Source organism: Bidens hawaiensis, unplaced genomic scaffold (genome assembly GCF_021521415.1).
Source record: "Bidens hawaiensis isolate Kalapana, Puna unplaced genomic scaffold, B.hawaiensis_p1.1 tig00049924_1, whole genome shotgun sequence".
NCBI lineage: Eukaryota > Viridiplantae > Streptophyta > Magnoliopsida > Asterales > Asteraceae > Bidens > Bidens hawaiensis.
In genome coordinates, this window is record NW_027506132.1 from 6,520 (window position 1) to 29,759 (window position 23,240).

General features: G+C 32.0%; 3 protein-coding genes across 3 annotated transcripts; all 3 read right to left on the bottom strand.

The window, feature by feature from the left end:
* Positions 1-1,439: 1,439 nt before the first annotated feature.
* LOC143616828 (myb family transcription factor EFM-like) lies at positions 1,440-3,517 on the bottom strand. The gene is made up of 5 exons (XM_077089547.1): positions 3,256-3,517; positions 2,861-3,036; positions 2,378-2,771; positions 2,213-2,289; positions 1,440-2,134 (listed from the first exon to the last, which is right to left on the bottom strand). The coding sequence occupies exons 1-5, from the start codon at positions 3,479-3,481 to the stop codon at positions 1,913-1,915; spliced, it is 1,095 nt and encodes a 364-aa protein (XP_076945662.1). The 5' UTR covers positions 3,482-3,517; the 3' UTR covers positions 1,440-1,912.
* A 16,061-nt stretch (positions 3,518-19,578) lies between these two features.
* Positions 19,579-20,046, bottom strand: LOC143616821 (uncharacterized). Its single transcript, XM_077089541.1, has one exon. The coding sequence runs from the start codon at positions 20,044-20,046 to the stop codon at positions 19,579-19,581; it is 468 nt and encodes a 155-aa protein (XP_076945656.1).
* A 44-nt stretch (positions 20,047-20,090) lies between these two features.
* Positions 20,091-22,119, bottom strand: LOC143616823 (uncharacterized). Its single transcript, XM_077089542.1, has 2 exons — positions 20,961-22,119; positions 20,091-20,875 (listed from the first exon to the last, which is right to left on the bottom strand). The coding sequence occupies exons 1-2, from the start codon at positions 22,117-22,119 to the stop codon at positions 20,091-20,093; spliced, it is 1,944 nt and encodes a 647-aa protein (XP_076945657.1).
* Positions 22,120-23,240: the final 1,121 nt, after the last annotated feature.

A 23,240-nucleotide genomic window follows, 5' to 3' on the forward strand; every position in this document is an offset into this window, starting at 1 on the left:
GCCAATCATCAAAATTAATCGGTCGAACCAAACCAGCTAGAAGTTTGGTTTCTGATCCGACCTTAAACCGGTCTCCTCAGCAAATGAAGTAGACATTGACAAGTATCGGTAGTTTCTAAATTCTACTTGCTTAATTTGGTTCATTCAAAATCAACTGTTAAGGTTTAACGTGAGTGTTACATTGCTTAGAAAATCATAATAGATTAATTGAACGAAAATAAAGATCTCGAATCTTGACTGACTGGATTGGTGATGTTGAGTTTATGCTCATCCAACAGAGATTTAAAATAAATATATATAAAAAAAAAAGAATCTTCTTTCTAACCAAATATTCTTATGAAGGATAAGTACAAATAATTTTTGAATGGTAGTTAAAAGGTATCTTTTAAAAGGACAATATATTGGACGGTTTGAAAATTATGGATGTACTCATAAAGATGCACTAAAATTCATGATATATAATATGACATTTTTCATGTGATCGAATTTTATTCGTTCTGGACGGGACGGGACATAAACGTGTGAAAAAATGTTCAATTCGGACAAGTCGATTTTGTCGGTTAAATATATGTTAGGCAATATATTAAAACTCGCAAATTGTTTTTATGGATATAATCGGGTGGGACACTAGGAATGAATCATAAACATTTTTTTTGTTAAATTCTAATACTTATAATTACTTAAGTGTTTTTAATATGATTATAAACTTGTATCATTGTGTGGTGGATCAGAATTACGGTAAGGAAAATTCACTTCTTAAGATAAGAGAGTTAATATATCATTTTTATGAATGAACTATTATATAAAGTTTATTTCTATAACCAACTTCAAAAATCAAGTCATTATAACTTGGAAGGTTAAAAAAATTAAAAGCAATTAAGATTATGAGAACGTGCTTCTACAATCAAAATGAAAAAAAAAATATGTCAAAAGTATGAAATTTAGGAGAAAATTGTCAAGAGTGGGAGTCGAGGCGGGCAAAATGCCTAATTTTATAAGAAAGACCGGCTTATTAAGCCAACTATGTACCTCTAAACAAATCAAAAGTTCGTTTTCTAGTGCATTTACTTTTATTTTGTTACCGTGAATTCAAGACCACCAAACTTTAGTTCAAAACATAATTATTATTTGTTTGTATTGTCACATTTACATGAAATGATTAATTGATTATCAGACCTGAAGTAAATTAAGCCATTGCCATGAAACAAAGATTCACGCGTAGGATTACAATCTTGAATTTAATAATTCTGAAGCTGAAATAATAACCTATCTATTTAATTAATGACCGTACCGATGTCTAAAATTAGATATGCTAATGCATGTGCATACTTTGACAAAACATTTTTATTATAATAAATAATAGTTACCCATAATATGTATACTTTGATTTTTGGCATACTTATTAAAAAGAAAAAAAAACATGGCACGTTTTGATATCTTTGACCTAAAAGAGCATTGTGATTTGTGAAATAAAAAGGATGGCCTTTGCTAAATGCAAAAAGACTTCTTTTCTCTTTCTCAAAAGCCAATATCTTGCCCCATACTCACTGTTGCAGTCTTTTGCATGTTAGTACACAGCAGTACACACACTAACCTTATAATTACACACACCAAAGGACCAAACTACCCTTAGAGATCCAATTGTATCAGCCAAGTACAGTCAAGACAAAAGATTCAATATTTCATCTGGGACTAGCATCTTTAAATAATTCATTCTTGAAATCATAATGTTTCCTCACATGAAATTAATAAAATGGCATTAACCAAGATCAAAACAAATCAACTAATCCTGCAAAATTTTCACTCTTTCTGTATATATTTTTTGGTTTTAGTATTTTAAATCTTTTATAAACTCTCCCACAATCAATAACTCCCTCAATATACTAATTTTTCTATATAGATATATAAAAATCTATACATTATTCTCAGATTTCTCATCTTCACCATCATTCATACTGTCACCACCCGTGGTCGAGCAGTTCAGTAGCGGTCCGTCAGGAGAACCCGATTGAGAAGTTAACTGCTTTTCGACATAAAGATCACATGGTTGGGTCCATAAACCTCTAAAAACAACATTGGATGAATTTGAAGACTCGTTACCGGATGAAAACCGTTTTGTATGAAGACGATATTTCTACAATTGACAGTATAAACAAGATTAAGTTACAAATTGTATAAATAATTAGAGAACTTTGTTAAAAAATAGCTTTACCTGCAAATGGCTCTTGACTTCATCATTGGTGAGACCGTCTACACGCATAAGTTCTCTAATCTGCTTCGGTGTAGCAACTACAAGACAATTTGAACCAAGCTTAATTTAGAAATTAGAATATGACATGTTTATAATCAATTGAACATTAACATATCAAGATCAAACCTTTTGAACCACCAAGCTGTTGCAGCGCGTTAACAAAGCGTCTATGCAACTCGGTGGACCAGCATCTTCGTTGTTTCCTTGATGTCTGAAGCTGTGGTGGCTGAACCTGAGGTCTACCAATCTGTATATTATCGGAAGAAGCAACCTTAATACTATTATTATTATTATTAGTAGTAGTAGTAGTAGTAGTATCAGCACCGATTTTCTTGAGAAAAAGGTTTGCAGTAATCGGATTCTTGATTGCAGGTGTAACAAGGGAAAGGCCAGATGCATGTGTTTCTTCCTTATCTTCAACCGGAAACCGCGAGTACCCTTTAAATGGGATAAACTCTTTCACAAAACTCCCATTATTATTATGATCATCAATCATCTCATTTTGTTGTTCTTCAGCTACCTATAACCAAATCAAACATACAAATTCATAAACAAATAGTTGCAATGTGAAACACACTTGAATTAAAGCTTGATCAAACTAATTTTTACCTTTTGATTTGTGTTCCATAACTGAGTAGAACTCAACCAATTCCTCTTATCACTACAATCAGTTTCAACCATTGGATCTTCATCACAAGTTTTCTTAAGTGGTATAAACTCTTCAAGCACCGGACGATTCACCGGTTTCTTTAACACCATTAACTCCTCCTTCAAAGCAGCAATAGCTAAAACAAAAAAATTACACAAACAAATCAATCCCCATTGAAGCATTACATCGAACACTTGGCAGACATCTTCAAAACCAATAAAATAATAATCCAATTGTTTCAATTCTCTACACATATCTTAACAATCAATAACCCACATTAAATCAATCGTTAATCAAACACTGTAACAGTAAATTCATCAAAATCAGAAACCCTAAGTAAGAAGAAATTACGAACCATGGTTCATGAGAATCATGCAGAGAGGAAGCTCGCGTTTGAAGGCGTCGATCTTTTGGACCTCCGATTCCAATCTGGAAAGAAGATCTTCAAGTTTGGATATCTTATTATTATTATGATCGGATTGAGCGATGGCCATTTGGTCCAAAAATCGAGTGATTGTTTTGGGGATGAAAGAAGGGTTGAAATCGAAAGTGGGTTCAGGGGGTGAGATGAATTTACCCATCAAAAGTTGGTGATCAGAATATTAGAACATGTATGTATATATATGTGTATGTATGTATATATTGTGTGTGAAAATGGAGTGAGGGTGGATCTGTGTGTATGTATGTATATATTGTGTGTGAAAATGGAGGATTGAGAAAGGAATCTGGATGGATGAAGAAGAAGAAGAAGAAGAAATAATAATAATAATAATAATAATAATAATAATAATAATAAAAAGTGTAGATTCTGTATTTCTTTCACTCGGTTCGTCGCGTATTTTTATCTCTTTACTTTTTTATATATTTGCCCCTTGTTTTCCACCTATTTGTAAGTTTTGGTCCTTGAACAACTGAACAGTGAACAGTCTACCGTTGTAATTATGTTTTTTTAAATAATCTCAATTATTACCTTTTGGTTGCGGTTGGTCTTAACCAAGGAAAAGGTTTGTGATATTCTCGGCCGAAAACTCACCCTTCCCATCCCAAGCCTCTTTGAAACCTTAGATCGGACATTTTGAACCTTTTTTAGTAAAGAAAACCCTCATTTATTGATGTCGTTGGTATCCTAGGTGATGATCGCCGGGAAAACCTTCTGACCGGAAACTCGTTCTTTAGATGGAATTCGTCAGTGGTAGTGTTTAGATAGTGGACGTGGTGTTCGGGTAGTGGTGGTCAACATGAAAGAATATTTTATAAAATCGGGTTAAAGGTTATTAGTCTCTACTTTAAAATGCAATGGGTTGTTTTTGGGTTCATAGCTAACATAAGTTGTACGTTTGTGTCGTGAGTTTGGATTCTATAAAATATTTTGATTTGCGTACATATAAATCCACAAGCATCACCCACATCAAATGACTTTAATGAAGAGAATGATTTCAATCAAATATGTGAAGTGCAAACTTTAAATCTTCTAATGTTTTATCAAAATATCATCAAAAAGTAGAAGAAAAAGAAAGACCGAGAGACCAAACAACCACAACCATATGCATCTATCTAACTATCTATATAATTGTCTACCATAAAATCCTACGTGTCGTTCTCACGTCGCTCCCCATAACCTCTAAAACTACCAGATTACTTGATTTATAAGCGAGAGATTCTCATTGATTTAACCCGGGTTTTGACCCAAATAAACCTACGGGTGTCTTTTTGATTTTCCCAATTTTTCTCATTCACTCATCCATCTAAATTCTAAATCCGTCATCGCTCTTCTTCATCTAAGACAAATCTCTCTATCTCTATGTGATTATCCGACTTTTTATTGTGTCATCAGCGGCAAATCTGAGTTTGGGCGTTTCTCCACGACGTGGGGTTATATGACTGAATCGCTTTCAATAAGTACCACTTGATTAGCAAGCACTCGGTAGTGTTCCTATTGGTAGTTAGTTCCATGATTTACACAGGTATGGTTTATGTGTGCTACATCTTAAGTTTTCTTTTTGAATTATTCTTCCTGAACGCGTAGGGTTTGGGATTTATTGTTGTTATTATTATCTGTTTTTGTGATTTAAATACTGAATATATGAATTTAATGTCGTTGTATACACTGAACCATGCAAAATTTGGTATATGCCCACCAAGTGTTTGTATAAATGCCACACAGAAAATTTAGTTAAAACTCAGAGGACATTGCCATTATATCATATGTTCATACCTGCAAAAAAATATTATTATAAGAAAGGTTTTGAATTTTGTAGCGATCGTGGATGTTGATGATATGATTGTCGCATCTGGAAATGATGGTTTTCAAGCATAGGCTTTAAACTACAGTGAAGAAGATGACTCCGTGGATATAGTAGCCAAAATTCCTGATTATAATTGTGAAAGTAAAGAAGGAAATGGGAGTTTTAACGAGTCGGTTACTGAACAAGTTGAAGAAAGCATCAATCTTGATGCTTTTAAGGTACTATAAACGGTGGAAGTTGACTGTTTTTGTGCTATAGATTGACCTTTTGTTTTGAATTTAAAGAGCTCATGTTATATTATTATTGTTATTAGAAACTTCAAGTAAAAGATTGATGATTCAGCTATTCAACCCAGGGTAATAAAGCAAGGCCCATGCTTTATTTGGGTCAATTCGAAAGTAGATGGTAATAAAGCAAAGAAAACCACTTCAGTTAAAAGTGGACCTGAGAAGAAGAGTGCCAATTCGAAAGTGGCAATAGTTCAAGCTAAGGCCCATGCTACTAAGGTATATTTGTTTGTTTATATAGTTATGTTGTTATTTTCGTTTACTATCTTTATAGTTACTCACAGTTAAGTTTATGTCTTTTTCTTTCTCGATTTGTACTAGTTGTTCAATCTCTCTAATTGATGAAGGTGTAGGCATATAAGTGATGAGATGTTGAAAGAAATTTTCATGCATTAATTTTTTTTATAAGTGTTTGTAGATCTAAGAAGTTTGTGTAAGTAATCAACTCAAACTATCCTAGGGGTGTTATTTGGGTTGTGTGAACGGTTTCAAGTCAAATTCATTACTTTTTATTGGTGTTGGAATCTCTTCCAAATAATGACCATAATATGCTAGGGCTAATAAGTTTTTTGAGTGTAAACGGGTCGGTTGTAATTGGTAATCAGCTTATGTACGTGGGCTTGTCATTGAGTTGTAGTATATAACAAATAAAAAGTTTGTTGATTCTAATGTTAAAAAAGGTTTTTTTGTAAAAGCTGAGAGCTCCCTTTTTATAAATTTAATGTACATATTTTTATGGTGTGATGATAGCATAATACCAAGGTACATCCAAGGTTACAATTTTTGGCTTCTTATAGATTTTACAAAAGCAATAAGCTAGAGATGGAACATAAATCCTTTGAATGAGTAAGTTTTATTTGTTAATGACTGATAAATGAAAATAGCATTAGTAGTACTGAGTAGGAGTTGACATTTGTTTGTTATAGCTGCACTCAAGATTTGATCCACTCTGTTCATCAAAGGTAGATTTTAAAAACCAATTAACATTATAAGAACTAACATTTTACAAAACAAGTTGTGACTTAGTATTGTTATATTTAAATGCTTAGGATTTATGACATAGCCTCTACCAGTTTAAAAAGTTTACATTGTGATGTGAGCAAACTTTGTGGGTTATGGATATGTCGAAAACCAAAGACGACCCACTACTTTCGGTCTTCAATATAACACTAAACCGACAACCCAATGAGTTAGAGACACATATGCATTATATATCTTTATTTACAACCGAGGGTGTGACAGATTCAGTGGCATGGCTCGGTAGAGGCCTTCCATGGGTTAGTGCTCAAGGAAGCGAAGACGATTCTCACCCGTCATTTGATTTGCCTGCACAGGTCAACCGCTTTACACTAATCAATAACTAAAAGTTTAAATACATATGCGTTGTTGCCTTTTAACATGTTATAAATGTTTGATGATGCTAATCTCTCCTTAAAACTAACAAAGGATTCTCCAAAATAGAACATTGCGTGTGATAGCTCAATTCCATAACACCAAGTAAATGTGTTCCAATTAATATGATGATACTTATACAATATTTGAGTAACATCAACACACTTTATAATTATGTATCATTTTATTGTTGATTTAGGAATAATTGATAGGATCATGGAAAGCTCTATTTATTAAAGAAGAGCTTCATGGTTTAATTTCTGAGTAGTGGAAGAAAAAGAATGTTGACCATTGGTCTTTATGTATTCTAAATTTCTATCACATGTTCTGTTCTATTTTGTAGTGGACTTATCTCATTAGAGAACTTATTACATTTTTGATCGAATTTTCCCATATGCTCTTTATTTCATTACATAATATACTAGGTATGATAGCTTTGGTTTTTTTTTTATCAAATCTATAGGATCTTTTGTGAAATATAACGACATTTATTAGACGTGTAAACGAACCGAACGAACCAGAATTGTAGCATGTCCGTGTTCGATTATTTAACTTTAACCGAACACGAACATATAATCTAACAGAATTGTGTTCAAGTTTGTTCATTAAAAAACTGAGTATGTTCATGTCTGTTCAGTTAAAACCTAAACGAACAGTTCTCGACTGTAAGCGAGCACTAAGCTATGCTATCAATAGCGGTGCTATAGCGGTTATCGGTCCGGTGGTAAAATAGCGGTCGAAATATCGGGCCAAATAGCGGTTCCGATATTTGCGGCGCTATTTACCGCTATTTCGCCGATATTTGGCCACCGATATATCGGAAATAGCGGTGAGATTATCAGGTTTAATCTTTTTGACCTAATTGTTACTTTTTTTTTGTCCAAACGGTAAGCCCATAGCCCAATTTCATTATGATTACTATTGAACGATCAGCTTATTGCCCTAAAAACACCTCAATCGCTGCTAATGCTCATCTCCGATACCCGTTTCTTCAGCCGCTGCTGATGCTTATATATTTATGGCTTTTGATTAAGTTATTAAATCATGTCTTAAATTAAAAATATTGTTACTTTGTGTTTTGAACTATTGACTTTTATGATTTTGGTATTAAGACTTAAGTATTATTATTAGATAACTTTTGGTGTTATATATATATACCGCTATCCCACAGCAATAACCGATATCTCATATATCGGTCATTGACCGATATCCGCTATTTTTTGGCATTAACTGCATAGACACTAAGTTAAACAAACATACTAGAACAAACCTAAACGAACACAAATGAACATCATATAGTCAACCTAAATAAGAAATGGACAAATATTTTCGTTAAAACAGAAAAAAAAAATGAATAACGAACCGACTAATGTGTACGCAATAAATCCAAACAAACCTCCTTACAAAAAATTAAATAAAAATGAACCAAATTAAAATATAAAAAATATCATTAGCAAAAACAAAATAATAAAATTATTAGAAACAAAACCTAACGAAACCCGCGTAAAACACGGGCTAAAAACTAGTACTAAATAAATCAAAAATAGAATTGTTTCCATGTAAACAATATAAACATAAAATAATAAAAAGATATTATAAAAATAAGAGACAAGAACAAATTTTTTTTTTTATTCTCGGTTTCCCTCCTCATCTCGATCCGGCTAACTTGCTATTATTAAAGCCCAAACCAGACTTCCTGAGCCCAATCATGTTATCAGCCCAATACTTGGATGTGACATTCGTGACAAAACGAGGTACGTCTTATTTATTATGTAGCGAGTAAACAATTAATCGTTTATTTTGTAACTATTAAACGATTAACCGAACGATACTAGTTATGACCCGTATATATACTGAGGGGTTATATATAAGTGATAAATACATTATAGTGACTTACATATTGATATTAAGACCCAAGTACGTACAAAATCGTTTAAACGAAAAGGGTTTCGTTTAACTATACGCTATGAGCTTAAACGCGATCGTTAGTACCAAAACAAGCATTGTATCATCAGTCAAACCGAAAAAGACTTATTATTAACTTATATAAGATGTTTTAAGCAATCGGTGAAAATCTTTTGAGTCAGTACATTTTTCTATATTTACAAAAATTAGTTGAAAAACACTCGTCTTTGCGCTGTTTATCAAACCCGAACTATTTTTCTCACAAAAAACCAAACCCGAACTAAATTTGAGACAGATATATAACATTTTTCATGCAAAACTAGGCATATTGGGCCAAAAGAGAGGCCCAATGGACCCTAATATGGGGCGGCCGCAAATAGGGGTGGACCCCCCCCCCCCCGAATAACTTCCTAAATAAGCTTTCATCCTTTTATATTTTGCACAAAACTCAAACCAACTCAATTTTAACAGATCTTCATTATTCCAGCCAAGAAACACCCAAGTAAGGTTTTTAAATTGTTTAATCTTGTTTAAGCATGGAAACTTATATTATTATTATGATTAGTAAAAATGATAGCTAACCATGTAAAAACCCTTAAAATGATCTAAAAACGTATTTTGATCTTAGACATGGTTATTAATCAGAAACATATAGTTTTTTGGCAAAAAAAACACTGATTTATTATGAAAAATAGCTAAACTGCTTGAAAAATTATGAAAAATTGTGGAGAACTCATAAATGCCATTTTAAATCACACAGAAGATTTTGGATCAATTGGAGAATTCTATATATGGTTTGTACATTTTCGTTTAATCGAGTTTTAACAGCCGAATTATGCGCAAAAGGGTATTTTAGCTAAAGAGTTAAGTTCTGAAAATTTTACAGGGGTTATATGATAGTATTTTGATCACTCAAAATTTTATCGGAATTTTCGGGAATCATTTGGTATAAACGGGTGATCTACCGGTTAAATATAACACATAAAATGAATTTTTATATATATAAATAAGTAAGTGTAAAAGTTCTGAAAATATTTTTATAAAAGTCTACATATTTTAATTTGTTAGTATAAAAATTATCAAAATTTATGTATACTTATAAAGACTTATAATAATTTGAATATTTAATTTATATATGTTTTGATAAAACGACAACATTATGTTTAACGAACTGATCAGTATGTCAAAACGTCAAAAGTTGTCAAATATCATAGTTTTGAATGAATTTGATAAAAACGAACTTTTAAATATATTTCAGACAATTCGGGTGAATTGTACACGTTTTGTACAATCAAAATTTCTTTTATGAATCAAATCATGTTATCAAAACAGTACATTTACTCAAGTTTGTGTGATCTTACCTATTTTCGAAACACGTAAACGACAAACTTGGTCAGGCACGGAAAACAGTGAAACTGAGCCAAGACTGGTTTTAAACATTTGCTATCGTACAACGTAACAATCTAAGACTGCTAACATGTTCTAGGCATAACAGCCATACCCATACTAGATATACAGCCCGATTCTATTTAATGATTGTACTAGTGTTAACAGTACTATAACGATTATACGAGCTATAATCGAGGCACATTATTTACTACACGTGTTACCGTACGACACTACAATAAGGTGAGTTTCATAGCGCCACTTTTTAAACTGTTTTACGAATATGTGTGGTGGAAAACATGTTTATATATCTATCTATCTGGACACGTGTTATGATGTGAATTGTCCAAGTGCTAACACTTGAAAGTCCCCATAAACACGAGTGATTAATCTTGAACCAGTGGCATGTGAATAGTACTATTGGTTTGACAAGCTCAATTGACAGGGCCGGTGGGATATGCCGAGACATATTTTACAATTGCGTATGACCATATAAACCTGTTGTAACATGCCTTGTGGTGTTAGACATAGTACCAGTTTGGGGGCAAAAAAGGCCTATGTGGCCACGAGGAAGTGTGTGGGCAGTGAGGGACCACGTAATAACCGCACACCAATGGTTCACTTATGGCTTAGTATAATTACATACATACATACATACATACTGTGACTACTACGATTACGTATATTGATCTCGTACAAACCTATGAAACTCACCAACTATTTGTAGTTGACCCGTTTTAACTTGTTTTTCAGGTGAACCGAAGTTGGGATAAAGTGCATATGTGCTTTGTGCTAGAATTTGAGACCAACATTGTGTAGATAGACACAAATATACTAGTAAAGAATAAACTGCCTGGAGAACCGGTTATGTGTATTTCACTTAGTTTGTAAACACAGTACAGAACAATATAACATGATGTAAATTAGTTTGTTAATTTTCTTTATAAACAATGTGGTTGATACCAGAGGTGTAACAACCTAGCTACCACCGCACCATAATATTATCAGCTTTGGCTGGGACGTACCACCATCGCCTCACGGATTTGCTTTTGATTGCCCAGGTGGTCACCCATCCTCATACTACTCCCACCTAAGCACACTTAACTCTGGAATTCTCCTCTCATCCACTACCATTAAGCGCCCAAAACGCGTTATGATGGGGAAGGTATCCACCTCCTTATAAAGAAGGCTTAGTTCTCATTCCCAACCGACGTGGGATGTCACCCAGAGGTGTCTATTACATTCCCGTATTACGCTTCCACATTTACCTAATCGGGGTGTGACATTGGATCAAAAGACCCGAGCATATCACATGGACGACCATGGATGTTCCCGTATCATACCCTTGGGATAAGAAAAATACTCGACCATAAGTCTACCGCAATCCCCATAACCCATGCACCCATTTCCATATTCTTCCTCGTTTGTTCCATGTCCAATAATTTTAGTATACCCTGATGTCCACGGCCCAAACCAGGAAATCAAGAAAACCAAGGTACAAATGTTTACCTCGGGCATTCTAATCATCTTCATCAGCTCAAGCATTACATTGATCTTAAGAACATTAGTCAAGTAGCAGTTGTTGACTTGCATTGGTCATCTTCTTCGTTGTATGGATTATACCTGCTCGAACTAGTAACATTAGTAGGGATACTGTAGGCTAACATGCACAAAATTAAACCCGTTCCCAAACCCAAAAAGAAAACAAATACCAAACACGGAAGAACACGATGTCCATGTGCTACTTAATCTGTGTTGAACATATTTTTTGTTGTTGAAATTTCAACAACTCGGACAGAGTATACCCATACCAACCCAACCATAGGCTCGATGAGGATCAACCTGAACCCTAATCACCCCATGAGTGGGAACAAGCCTAACTTGACAGTATTCGAACCATAATCCAAACGTGAACCATACCCGTTGAAGCCCCACGTTTCTAACCTCGGAATCCCATGGTGGAACTCCATTACCCCGCCGTCCGCCTCCGGATAACACCCAAGGAAGGACAAACCGAAACCCCACGTCCGTAACTTCAATGTGATTAAATCCAAGATATAACAAAATTGTGCAAAACACTTATCTCATATGTGCTTTTTTTATAAATATATATTATTATTATGGTTATCAACACCTAAAATAGATTAACTTCTTCTACAAGTTTTCCTCTTATATATATACTCAATTGTATCTCATTGTAATATACACCATATTAATGAAATCTCCATCTTTCTCCCTACATATCTTTCTCACATGTTTGGCTATTAGGCTTATTTCACAACACGTTATCAGCACAAGTTGTCTTTGAAGCCGGATCACATCATCATGAGGTAAGTATTGTTTAATTAACTTTTAATTGTTTGTTTTTAATATCTCAACATAAATCATATCGTTTTCAATTTTGGGTTGTGTTAGAGATTAGTTTTGTGGGTTTTTTTTTCTTATATCTCTTAAAATAATTCATGTTGTAATTTATATAATTATGGATTAGATAGACATTTATATTTATGTATTACGTAGTAAAATAAAAACCACCATTCGGTTTCTTGGTTTCTGGAAAGTTTTGGTGCTTTCAAGTTTATTTGATATTTTTGTTGATTTATTATAATTCTTTTACAAAGCATAATGGTGATTATGTTTAATCAATTCTAGTTATTTTAATTGTAACGAAACACCATATAGGTTTACAATACGATATCTTGATAATAGTATCATGTCAAAATTTAGTTATGATTATATAAATCTTTAGTTAGAAATAGATATGCTTCTAAGAAATTATATATTTAATTTGTGTTAAAGAAGGATCTATATTATTTCATAAGATAAATAAATGTGTTACTTTATATGTTTGGTGATGGCAAAATCAATTCTTATAATAAGACCCTGTGTTTGTGTGTTATAGTAATTAAATGTAAAAGTTATGTCGTTTCAATCTAAGGAAAAGATTGGTGTGCTAAGTACCATATGATTTATAATTGTTAATTAGTAATCTCCGTTGATTAGATAAAAGAAATTTACATAATGATACTTGGTATTTAATGTTTGAGTTTATTATCTAAATAGATATTTTCAATTTTTCTGTAATTATTGTTATTTTTAAACAGAGTTAGAATAATAGTTTAAAGTCTGAAATCATTGAAACGAAAACAATATGTGTTTCTCGAGCAATTTGGTTGTAGAACATCACTTTATATTATTGATTATTTAATAATTTTATGTACATATATAACTCTTATAATATGAATATTTTTATTATATATGTAACTTATAGTTCAAAACTTTATTTAAGTGCATTATGTAGCTAATTGTATCCATAATAGATATATGTAGTTATAATACGGATATTCGCAAAGGGTGTATTATGCCTATGAAAGGATTATGATAAATATATATGATAATATATATGGTGTTTATATATTATGAAATAAGATTGATATTATGTACTATTTGATGTTAGTTTTATAAAAAAAATTGAGTGTTCTAATAAATAATATAGATTCATCATCGTAGTATGTACTTTATACTTGGTGACTTTCTTGAGCTATTAATCAGTTAGAGTTAGACTGATTAATGTGATGTATATATATTTAACGATTTAAGTATTATCATTCTTGTTTTAAATAGTGGTTGCATGTGTTCCGGAGCGATAGAAGTTTAAACTTATTAAGTTTAATGATAATTGATATCTGATTAGTTTAACATAAAGAAAAATACATTGGAAACCAGTAAGATAAACATGAAAAAAAAAATCTGGCAACGATGGTTATCTATTTATTTGTATACGTGTATCTAAAATTATGCATGGTTAAATATTATATAAATTATATATGTCAAAGTAATGAAGAAAAATCTTATTCATATAGTTTAATATAACTCATCTATATGGTGATATGTTATTATATCATATATTGTATGTATATTTGACTTTATGTATTACCTTGTATTTTACGTGTTATTGTTTATGCATAGAAGTAGTACCAAATATATTACTTAAATAAAATGTGTGGATTCTATCACTGTGCTTATATATGACGTTGGAAGTGTCAAATTCCCCAAATCTCATTATCAAATTATAAAAGATCAAAAGTTTTTAGGCCAATAAAATCGCATATCACTCAGTCATATAATTACTTCTCATACAACGTTATGCGAAGAGAATATTAGTTATGAGAAAGAATTCGTTAAGACAATTTTATTGTCACGCCTTAATTATGCTCCTAAAGTAGCAATAATATACACATAATATGAAGTCTTTGAGTTAACTTCATATGAAAGTAATAATGCAATACAACTTGCTCGGTTTTACTCAATTCACTGAAGTGAATGTGATCATGGGCATAATTGAGAAGATTGTAAGAATGGCCAGTTAGTAGAAGATTAAGACCATTATTCATTTTTCAGACCTCAAATATGCTCATGAAGTAGCATATCATTAAAATGTATGAAGGGTTTGAAGTGATTTTGTATCTATGTCCGAGAAAATTATGAATAAACCATGAAAAGTGTTTGGTTTGATATCATTCCCCGAAGTGAATGTGAATACGCATTGGTTGTTGCGATCATGGACATAATAGAAAATTTGTAAGAATGATTATATTAATAATGAGATCGACTATCGGAATTATAATGTTGGTCATACTAATAATGAGATCGACCACCACATGTGACAAAGAGATTGATCATATATGAGAACAAAATGTGAAAATACAAAAGTGAAATCACATGATCGTTTGAAACGATAATACAATGTTCTCTCATATTTATAGTATTGCATTGAAGAAGCATACTACATATACGATCATAAACCTAAAGTTTATGGATCATGATTATCTAATGGCATGACCGGCTAGACCACACCGAGTCAATTATGTGATATATTTTGAGGAACCAAATGATTCTTCTTATACATGTAATATTGCTCTCAAGGGAAATCATTTATTTACTAACTGAAGGAGGGTGTGAATCCCTAGATGTTATGGAATTGAAAAAAGGATACACACATCTTAACATGATACCATTTAGTGTTTTGAAAATCGATGCATCGTCTAAATGGTTATCAACATCGCAATTTTATGTTTGCATGATCTATGGCTTAGCTATAAGATAGCAAGCATATTATTCCATATTGGTATATTTACGTTCGGTTATGATAATGAATTTGATTCCCAAGTTAATAATGATCATTGAAATAAGTGTTAAACGTCATAACAGATTATGTTCTTACATAAATTGTTTCGAGAAAGACGATTACTCAACGTCTGTAATTGGTTGCACAAGCAATTATCACGAGAGCAAAGGTTCATGTTTGTATTTGAGTACGTATGATTTTACATGTCTTTAAACTGATTCACATCAAGCCAACAAGTTATGATACTTCCTCCCCATTGCAATTGGTTTTTTGTTAGTAGCCAAATACTTTCTCATCTAATATTTCGTGTGTGTTATATACTGAAATTAATCCACCACAAGACACAAAGATGAGACCACAAAGGAAGTTGGGAATTTATGTCGTTATTAAATATTATATGTGATTAAATACTTAGAGTCATTAATGAGATATTTGCTTATGGCTCATTGGTTTTCACTTAAATACTTAGAGTCATTAATGAGATATTTGCTTATGGCTCATTGGTTTTCACTTTAGTGAATCGATGTTCCAACATCAGGGGGAGATATAAAGCAGTTGAAAAACGAATTTAATTGGAATGAATTATCATTGATCCTCAAACTAAATTATATGAACTAAAAGTTTAAAGGATAATTCATGTATACAACTTGACGAATCAATTATCAGACAATTCACTGACCAAAATAGAGTGTCTATCTAAGACACATATACCAACTACTAATGCTCCAATTAAAGTTGTCTAAGAAGGACAAAAACATATTGATAATGTGTCTAATACACACGTTTAACATGCTAGACCAATTGATTCCAAAGATAAAATTTCCTCGCAAATTGGAGCAAGTAATAAAGATGGTCAAGTCGAGGTACAATAAAAAGGTCTCTTAAAAGACATTAGACATGATGGTTCTTGAAAAACCTCAGGTACCTGAAAACAAAGAGCTCTTAGTAAATTATATTGTATCATGTCTATAAAGATATATGGAATCGAAATAAAGTTGACGTCGTTATAATGCGCTTGAAATGATTATGAGGATCAAGATTCTAAATCTGGCTATAAAAAATTGATTGGCTAAAGTGGAAGGACACAAACATGGCAAAGTTGAATTCTCTAAATAACGGAAAGTTTGTTGGACTAGCAGTCTGTACAACTAAAGTTGTAAAATCGGGTCTTGTATATGAGATATGAAAATTCATCAAGTGATATAAGGCAAAACTAATGCCACAAGGATTTTGCAAAGACCCATGATTAAATGCGAGGAGACACATTCTCCAATGGTGGAAGCAATGATTTTCCGATAACTAAACAGTCTGGTAATAAAAAGAGAGAATTGATATGCGTCTAATAAATATTGTGATTCAGTTGATACTGAAAGTTAACAAGAAATTCTTCGAAGGATTTGAATTATCAAATCATGTAAATTAAATTCTCGAGAACACTATGACTCATGTTGTATACAGATTCATATTTGAATATGTTACGATTATTGAATATGTTGAACATAAATGGAACTCCTAAAGAGTTTCATAAGGTAGTTGAATACCTGAAAGGTTAACTAATACATCTTAATGATGGAATTCTTGTGCATCAATAAGCATACACATAGAAGAGAATCTATATGATGAGTACAATATTTCAATAAACAAAGAAATGGTACAATATGAATTTTTTATATGTGATACAAAATTGATGTGTTAAATGAGCAAGTTTATGCAGCAAAAATCCTAAAAAGTGAATACACATGCACAATTTGTCAAGTTGGAAAGAAGTTCATGATATATTGGAAAATGCATTGCGTATGGACTAATATAGTCGGATTGAGCATGGTACAATCAATAATTATTTTGATAAGGAGGGAGATAAATTTGATAAGGAGGGAGATAAGTTGGATGTCATTAGTCATACTTTTATCAAAAATTTTATTCTTAAAAGTTCATATAATCACAGTTTACAGTGATGATGTACACATCATCGAGAGAAACTGCAGAACTTTTAGAAGAAGAATTTTTGAAATACCTTAACACGATGTGATTATTGCTCGACCTGCGGTTTGAGTATATGTGTGATTATATGTTTACCAATCTATCAAAGTACATCTAAAAATGTGGAGACAATTTACCAAAGACAAGATTCATTCTTTGAGTACGTTAAAGGATGTCCAACAATGCACTCTATATCATTTCCTATCACAATATGAAATATTATGGGTTTAAAAGTATCATAATTAAATGCATATGCACATTAATATTTATTGCTAACTATACATGATTTATATATCTTTTATTTATATTTATCAGCATGTGTATAGCTAGGAGACATCAGATTGGGTTAAAACATGTATTTCAGGTATGAAAGATATGTGTTTATATTTTACTAACCCATCAAAACAAGTTTGGTTAGTCTTGTTGATGTAGATAAACACAACAAGATCTACTGTGTACTAGATGAAGCAATAGAAGTTTTCACGTGAAGATCATACAACATTATTCAACTTAAGAATTCAAATGTCAAGAGACGAAGACGCAAACGATTGACTACAAAAGTTTTGGGTAACTTTCACAGAAGATCCATATTTAGCATTTTAACGGATATATAAATCAGGGGGGAGACAATACGCGCTGCACTCTTTTTCCCTTAGCTATGGTTTTGTCCCACTGGGTTTTCCTAGCAAGGTTTTTACTGAGGCAACATCCACAAGCGTATTAAATTGATAACCAAGGGGGAGTGTTATAAATATATATTATTATTATGGTTATCAACACCTAAAATAGATTAACTTCTTCTACAAGTTTTCCTCTTATATATATACTCAATTGTATCTTATTGTAATATACACCATATTATCTTCATCTTTCTCCCTACATATCTTTCTCACATGTTTGGCTATTAGGCTTGTTTCACAACAGCTTTAAGTTTTATTAACCATCAAAATATACGATTTACTTATGCATCATCATTTTGGTCTAAATAATATTAAACAAAGCACATGGATGAATCCAAGAGTGGTAAAAAGTCAAGCCCATAAGCTGAATAAATTTGGAAATTATTAATTGTTATATGGAAATAACGAAAGAATATTTTAATCAGAGGGATATATATGGTTGAGTTGTACTCCTACCCAAGATTCTACCACATGCCGACCTATTATAAATTCTAGATCCAAATCGAAATGAAGATTGAAATTTGAACATGATCGAAATTAGTTGAAACTTTGTAATCAAATATACAATTTGTAGTATTAATAAGGTTTTTGTTAATGGATTCACATGAAATAATGATAGATGTCTAGAAAATCAAGTTCGTATGTCGTTGACATGTGTACATGTTTGATGGATCATAATGCACGTGGATTAGCAAGCTTGGTTTTAGACACTTTTTAACATTTTTTAACCTGCTTTTCTTCATTCATAATTTCACTAGGCTATATACCCGTATGATACACAGGTTGAAAATTTTATTTTTAAAACATATTAGTAATTATGTTGTATTAAACTTAAAAAAAATATTATGTAACCACTTAAATAAAATGAAAATATTTGAACACGTCTAGCTTCTGTGTTACATTTAGTGTTTACATGTTTGGTATAAAAACTCTTTAGTGTATAGATATGAATATCAAATAATAAAAAAATAATTAAAAGGTTACTTTGCTTTTGGCCATAAAGAAAAGAACATTTATTGGATATAGAAATTACCATGTTGGTAAAATATATAAACTTTAGAAATGGTCAAAGGTGAAAAAAGTGAATAGTTTATTGGATAGAAATTTTGTTACGATGTTGGTAAAAGAATATAAAACATAATAAAGAAAATACTTTATTGTTTTCAATCATGTAAGTTTTGTAATTAATGTCAAACTTATTAATCAGTTCTATGTAAGAAATTTAAAATATAAAGTATAAAATCTCAATACATAAAATACTAAACATAAAAAATGACTTAAAGTATTTAAATATTTTACAAATCAATTACAAATTTCTAAATACTTCTTTGTATACAACATTTAATGTTGTATTCGAAATATTACCATCACTATCTAGAATAACAACTTTAAGGCCGTCTCGTCTTGTAATTCTTGCTAATGCGACATACATCTGACCATGTGTAAAAACTGTTTTTTTCAAAAACAAACCAACTCTTAATAGTGATTGTCCTTGACTTTTGTTTATGGTAATTGCAAAACATACTGCCAGCGGAAATTGTCTTCTTTGTAACTTAATATGGAGTTTTTTATCTGTAGGTACCAAAGTAATTCTTGAAATGTAATGACGATCTCCAATGTGACTTCCAGAGATAATCTCAACTCGTATAATACGATTTCCCAATGAAACCACCTTTAATCGGGTTCCATTACACAAGCCACTTTTTTGGTCAACATTTTGAGAAGCATAACCGGAACACCTACCTTTAACACTAACCTATGGTTTGGCAAACCTGAAGTTTTAATTCCATTAAGAATATCAGGTGAGCACAAAGATTCATCTAAATTCTCATTAACCATTTCCATTGGACATATGATATCTGAGCTTAGATATTCTCCTTCATCTACAGGAAAAATTGAGAGCATGCGCTCATTAATTTCTTGAACAACATCGTTTTTTGGAGCGAGTATTGCTCTTTCATGAAAGAAATTAAGGTCATTGAAGTTATCTAGAACTGATGGATACACAAACTCTATTAAATCAGAAATGGGATCTAATGAATCTTTGATGAGGAGATCTTCTGGTATTTCAATTGTTGCTTCACCATCATTGTTACCACCAACATTGCCTTCCCCAATATCCAAAAGCCATTCTGCAAACATCCTAGTTTGCTCTATGTCAAATGAATCGTTTGAGGTAGTCAACCTCAAGTTTTTTTTGTCAAATTAAGCACCTTGCAGTTTTTCCAAATGTAAGACGAATTTAAAGAAGAATTTACAATTTGTTGCCTACTTCCACCAGGTACAACTGGTAGTATTTGTCGAAAATATCCTCCAAAAACTATAACTTTTCCTCCAAATGGTAATTCTGATGATGCTCCAGATGCAGATCTGAATATGTCTTTTAAAGATCTGTCCAAAGCTTCAAATCCATGTTTATGTACCATTGGTGTTTTATCCAAGATAATAAGCGATGTTTGTTGTAATAAACTTGCAAGATCCCTGTCTGGCTTAATGAAACAGAAAGAATCCTCAACTAAATTTATAGGAATGTGAAATCGAGAGTGTGCAGTCCTACCTCCAGATAGCAAAAGAGATGCAATTCCACTTGAAGCAACACTTAAAACAATCTTGCCTTCAGATCTTATAGATGCACATAAGGTCTTCCAAAGATATGTTTTTCCCGTGCCACCAAAACCATAAACAAAAAACATGCCTCCTTTCTTCTTATCAACCGTTGTCATGATTTCTTCATAGATATGGCGTTGTTCATTGGTTAATGAAGATAACAGTTGACGCAATTCTTTACCTAATATGACCTTGTCGTAAGCAAGTTCTTCACTAAGTAAAAGATTATTTGCGGAAGATATAGAATCATGATCAGGAAAAGGCATGGGTGAGAACCTTTTGAGACTGTAATTATTTCTAAGTAAAAACTTTTCAATCTCAAACAATGTCAAGTTCTTAATTTGTTCTTCATCAAGTAGTAAATCTGTGAAGTTAAAATAAAAATTGTTACATTATTTTATATAATTTAATGTGACACATATGATATAGCATGATAAAATTCATAATACCTGGATGCTTTAAAAGAACACGTTGTTTGTGTAAAATGTCATCTGACAAGTAAGTCCACGTACTTTCCCACACAAATTCAGGTCTGGAGATACTCTCAGATATTAACATTGTACAAAATAAAGTTCGTAAATAAGAACCACATCCAGTGAAACTTGCTTCTATAATTGCTTCAACGAATTCATTGTCGTCATCCAAAAGGCCATGTGCATAACATGCATCTCTAAATGTAGGAAATACAACATTATTTACTGTTCTAATTTCCTCAAATGTTGTTGGACCTTTTACCTTATTCAACAAAATTCGTAAATAATACGCTTCACCGAGTGAATGAGAAACTGAATGAATTCTACCAATTGAAAACCCTTTTTTCCTTGATTGCCACTTACGGTTTTCAATTTTCCAAACAAAATTTGTAGGAAATTCGACGTAAGTTAGTTTGCGTGCTTCTGGATAGCTTTTATTGCAGTTTAACCACTCTAAAAACATTGAAGCAGCCACTGAAGGTTTATCTAAGACATCGTTTATATCATCAAGTTCCTCATATATAACATGTTGTCCTGGAAGATGAAAAGGAAGCCTAATGACTGAAGGATTCCTATAATGTATATCAAAAGAGAAAATTCGCCACGATGCTTCACAAGCAGATATGTATCTACAGCTATAGTAGTCTTTTATTTCATCAATATTCTTCTCATGCTCATCATTTTGCTTATTACTTGATACAAAACAAATTGAAGCCCTATCATGCCCTTTGTTTATATATTTAAACAAATATTTGATTGAGCCTGCTTGATTGCACCACTCCACATTGATGTGTGCTTGAAATATTTTTAAAAGTGTTTTGTTATATGGAACAACACTTCTATTATCTAACTTCACATCTGACTTCTCAACAAAAAATCCAGCCTTGCGTCTTCTATATAAAGGATAACCTTCACCGTCTATGCATGTAGATTCTCGGAATTTTTTCGGAAAGTTTTTAGAACACTTCCCATCAATCATGCATGGACAGTCCTTATTTTGAATGCCACAAGGACCATGAATCATGAACTCCTTTACAAGGTAATACAATTCTGGATCTTGGTTTTTGTATGGTATTTCAGCTGAAATGAATGGATCGACATAATCGACGCTTGGAAGTTTGTGATTGGCATGCATAAATTAGCACAAATGAGCATGAGGCAAGCCACGTTTTTGAAACTCCACGGTATATACAACTAAAAAAATATACAAAAACAAAAAAAAAATATGTCTTAGAAATGAATTTGGCAAAGAAGTAAAAACTTGTAAGTTTATACAAAATTAGCATTTCATAATAAAAAAAAATGTATACAACATAAAGTATATATGCTTTATATGTTTTATATTCTTTAAATGGAATATGACGATAGATATGTAGAGTTTACGGTTAATTATATCCTATGGCCATCAAACTTCTGAAACAATGGATAACTTCTCAAAACCATTTTGTTGGAGAAAGCATTAAATCATTACACATTGAATACTCCACACATATGTCCATATATTTGTAGATGTAAGGTTTATTGGTATTTGCAAATACTTTAACAAAGAAAAGACAATGCGAACCTTGGTTCCCTAGAGATACAACGTGTTTGAGGATTACTTTCTTCTGAAAGTAAGCGATCGACGTCTGATAAGGATCAAGAATGTCAGAGGTGTAATCAAGCTAAATGAAGTGGTGTTGGAGAAAATTTATGATCTAGGTATTACTCCATGTGAGAATTACAAGAAACCAAGAAATCTGTTATAGAAAATTGAAGAATGATTCGGTTCATATGATCAAAAAATTCAGGAGATTGCAACCGTGAAATTAATTCGATAGAGTTTATTGAAGAGTGCTGAGAAGATATGGCTTGACTACGACAACGGAGCAGTAATTTGTTTCTCGAATGATGAGATTCTTAGGGTGAAAGGTGTTAAAATCCTCGAAGAGTTGCTTGCCATATCACCTTCTTTCTTTGGAACCACAACTCTTTTGTTGTGGTATGTTAATGTTATTTTATGTTTTGGTATCTTTATGTTAATCCCAACACACTTTATGTTTAAGCCTTGATGTTTAAGGTTGTATGTTAAACTTCTTTATTAGAATTTATTTTGGTTTTTAAGTATTTGGCTTTTGTTTTATTTGTTTCCCGGCTTTAATTCATACATGTATGTAACCTACTTATAAGTTATAACCTATTTTGTTATAAAGAAATGTGAATGTAAAAAACGTGAAAGTAACAAAATGATGATGTTAGATACCTGCTTGAACCTTT

Bases quoted from the DNA above. Each gene is read 5' to 3' on its own strand.
- LOC143616828 (XM_077089547.1), bottom strand. From the start codon at position 3,481: ATGGGTAAATTCATCTCACCCCCTGAACCCACTTTCGATTTCAACCCT. The intron at 2,772-2,860 runs GTAAAAATTAGT...ATTTGGTTATAG, and splicing joins TATGGAACACAAATCAAAAG to GTAGCTGAAGAACAACAAAA. The intron at 2,135-2,212 runs GTAAAGCTATTT...TGTCAATTGTAG, and splicing joins AAGTCAAGAGCCATTTGCAG to AAATATCGTCTTCATACAAA.
- LOC143616821 (XM_077089541.1), bottom strand. From the start codon at position 20,046: ATGTTTGCAGAATGGCTTTTGGATATTGGGGAAGGCAATGTTGGTGGT.
- LOC143616823 (XM_077089542.1), bottom strand. From the start codon at position 22,119: ATGCATGCCAATCACAAACTTCCAAGCGTCGATTATGTCGATCCATTC. The intron at 20,876-20,960 runs GTATTATGAATT...TTAACTTCACAG, and splicing joins TGTTCTTTTAAAGCATCCAG to ATTTACTACTTGATGAAGAA.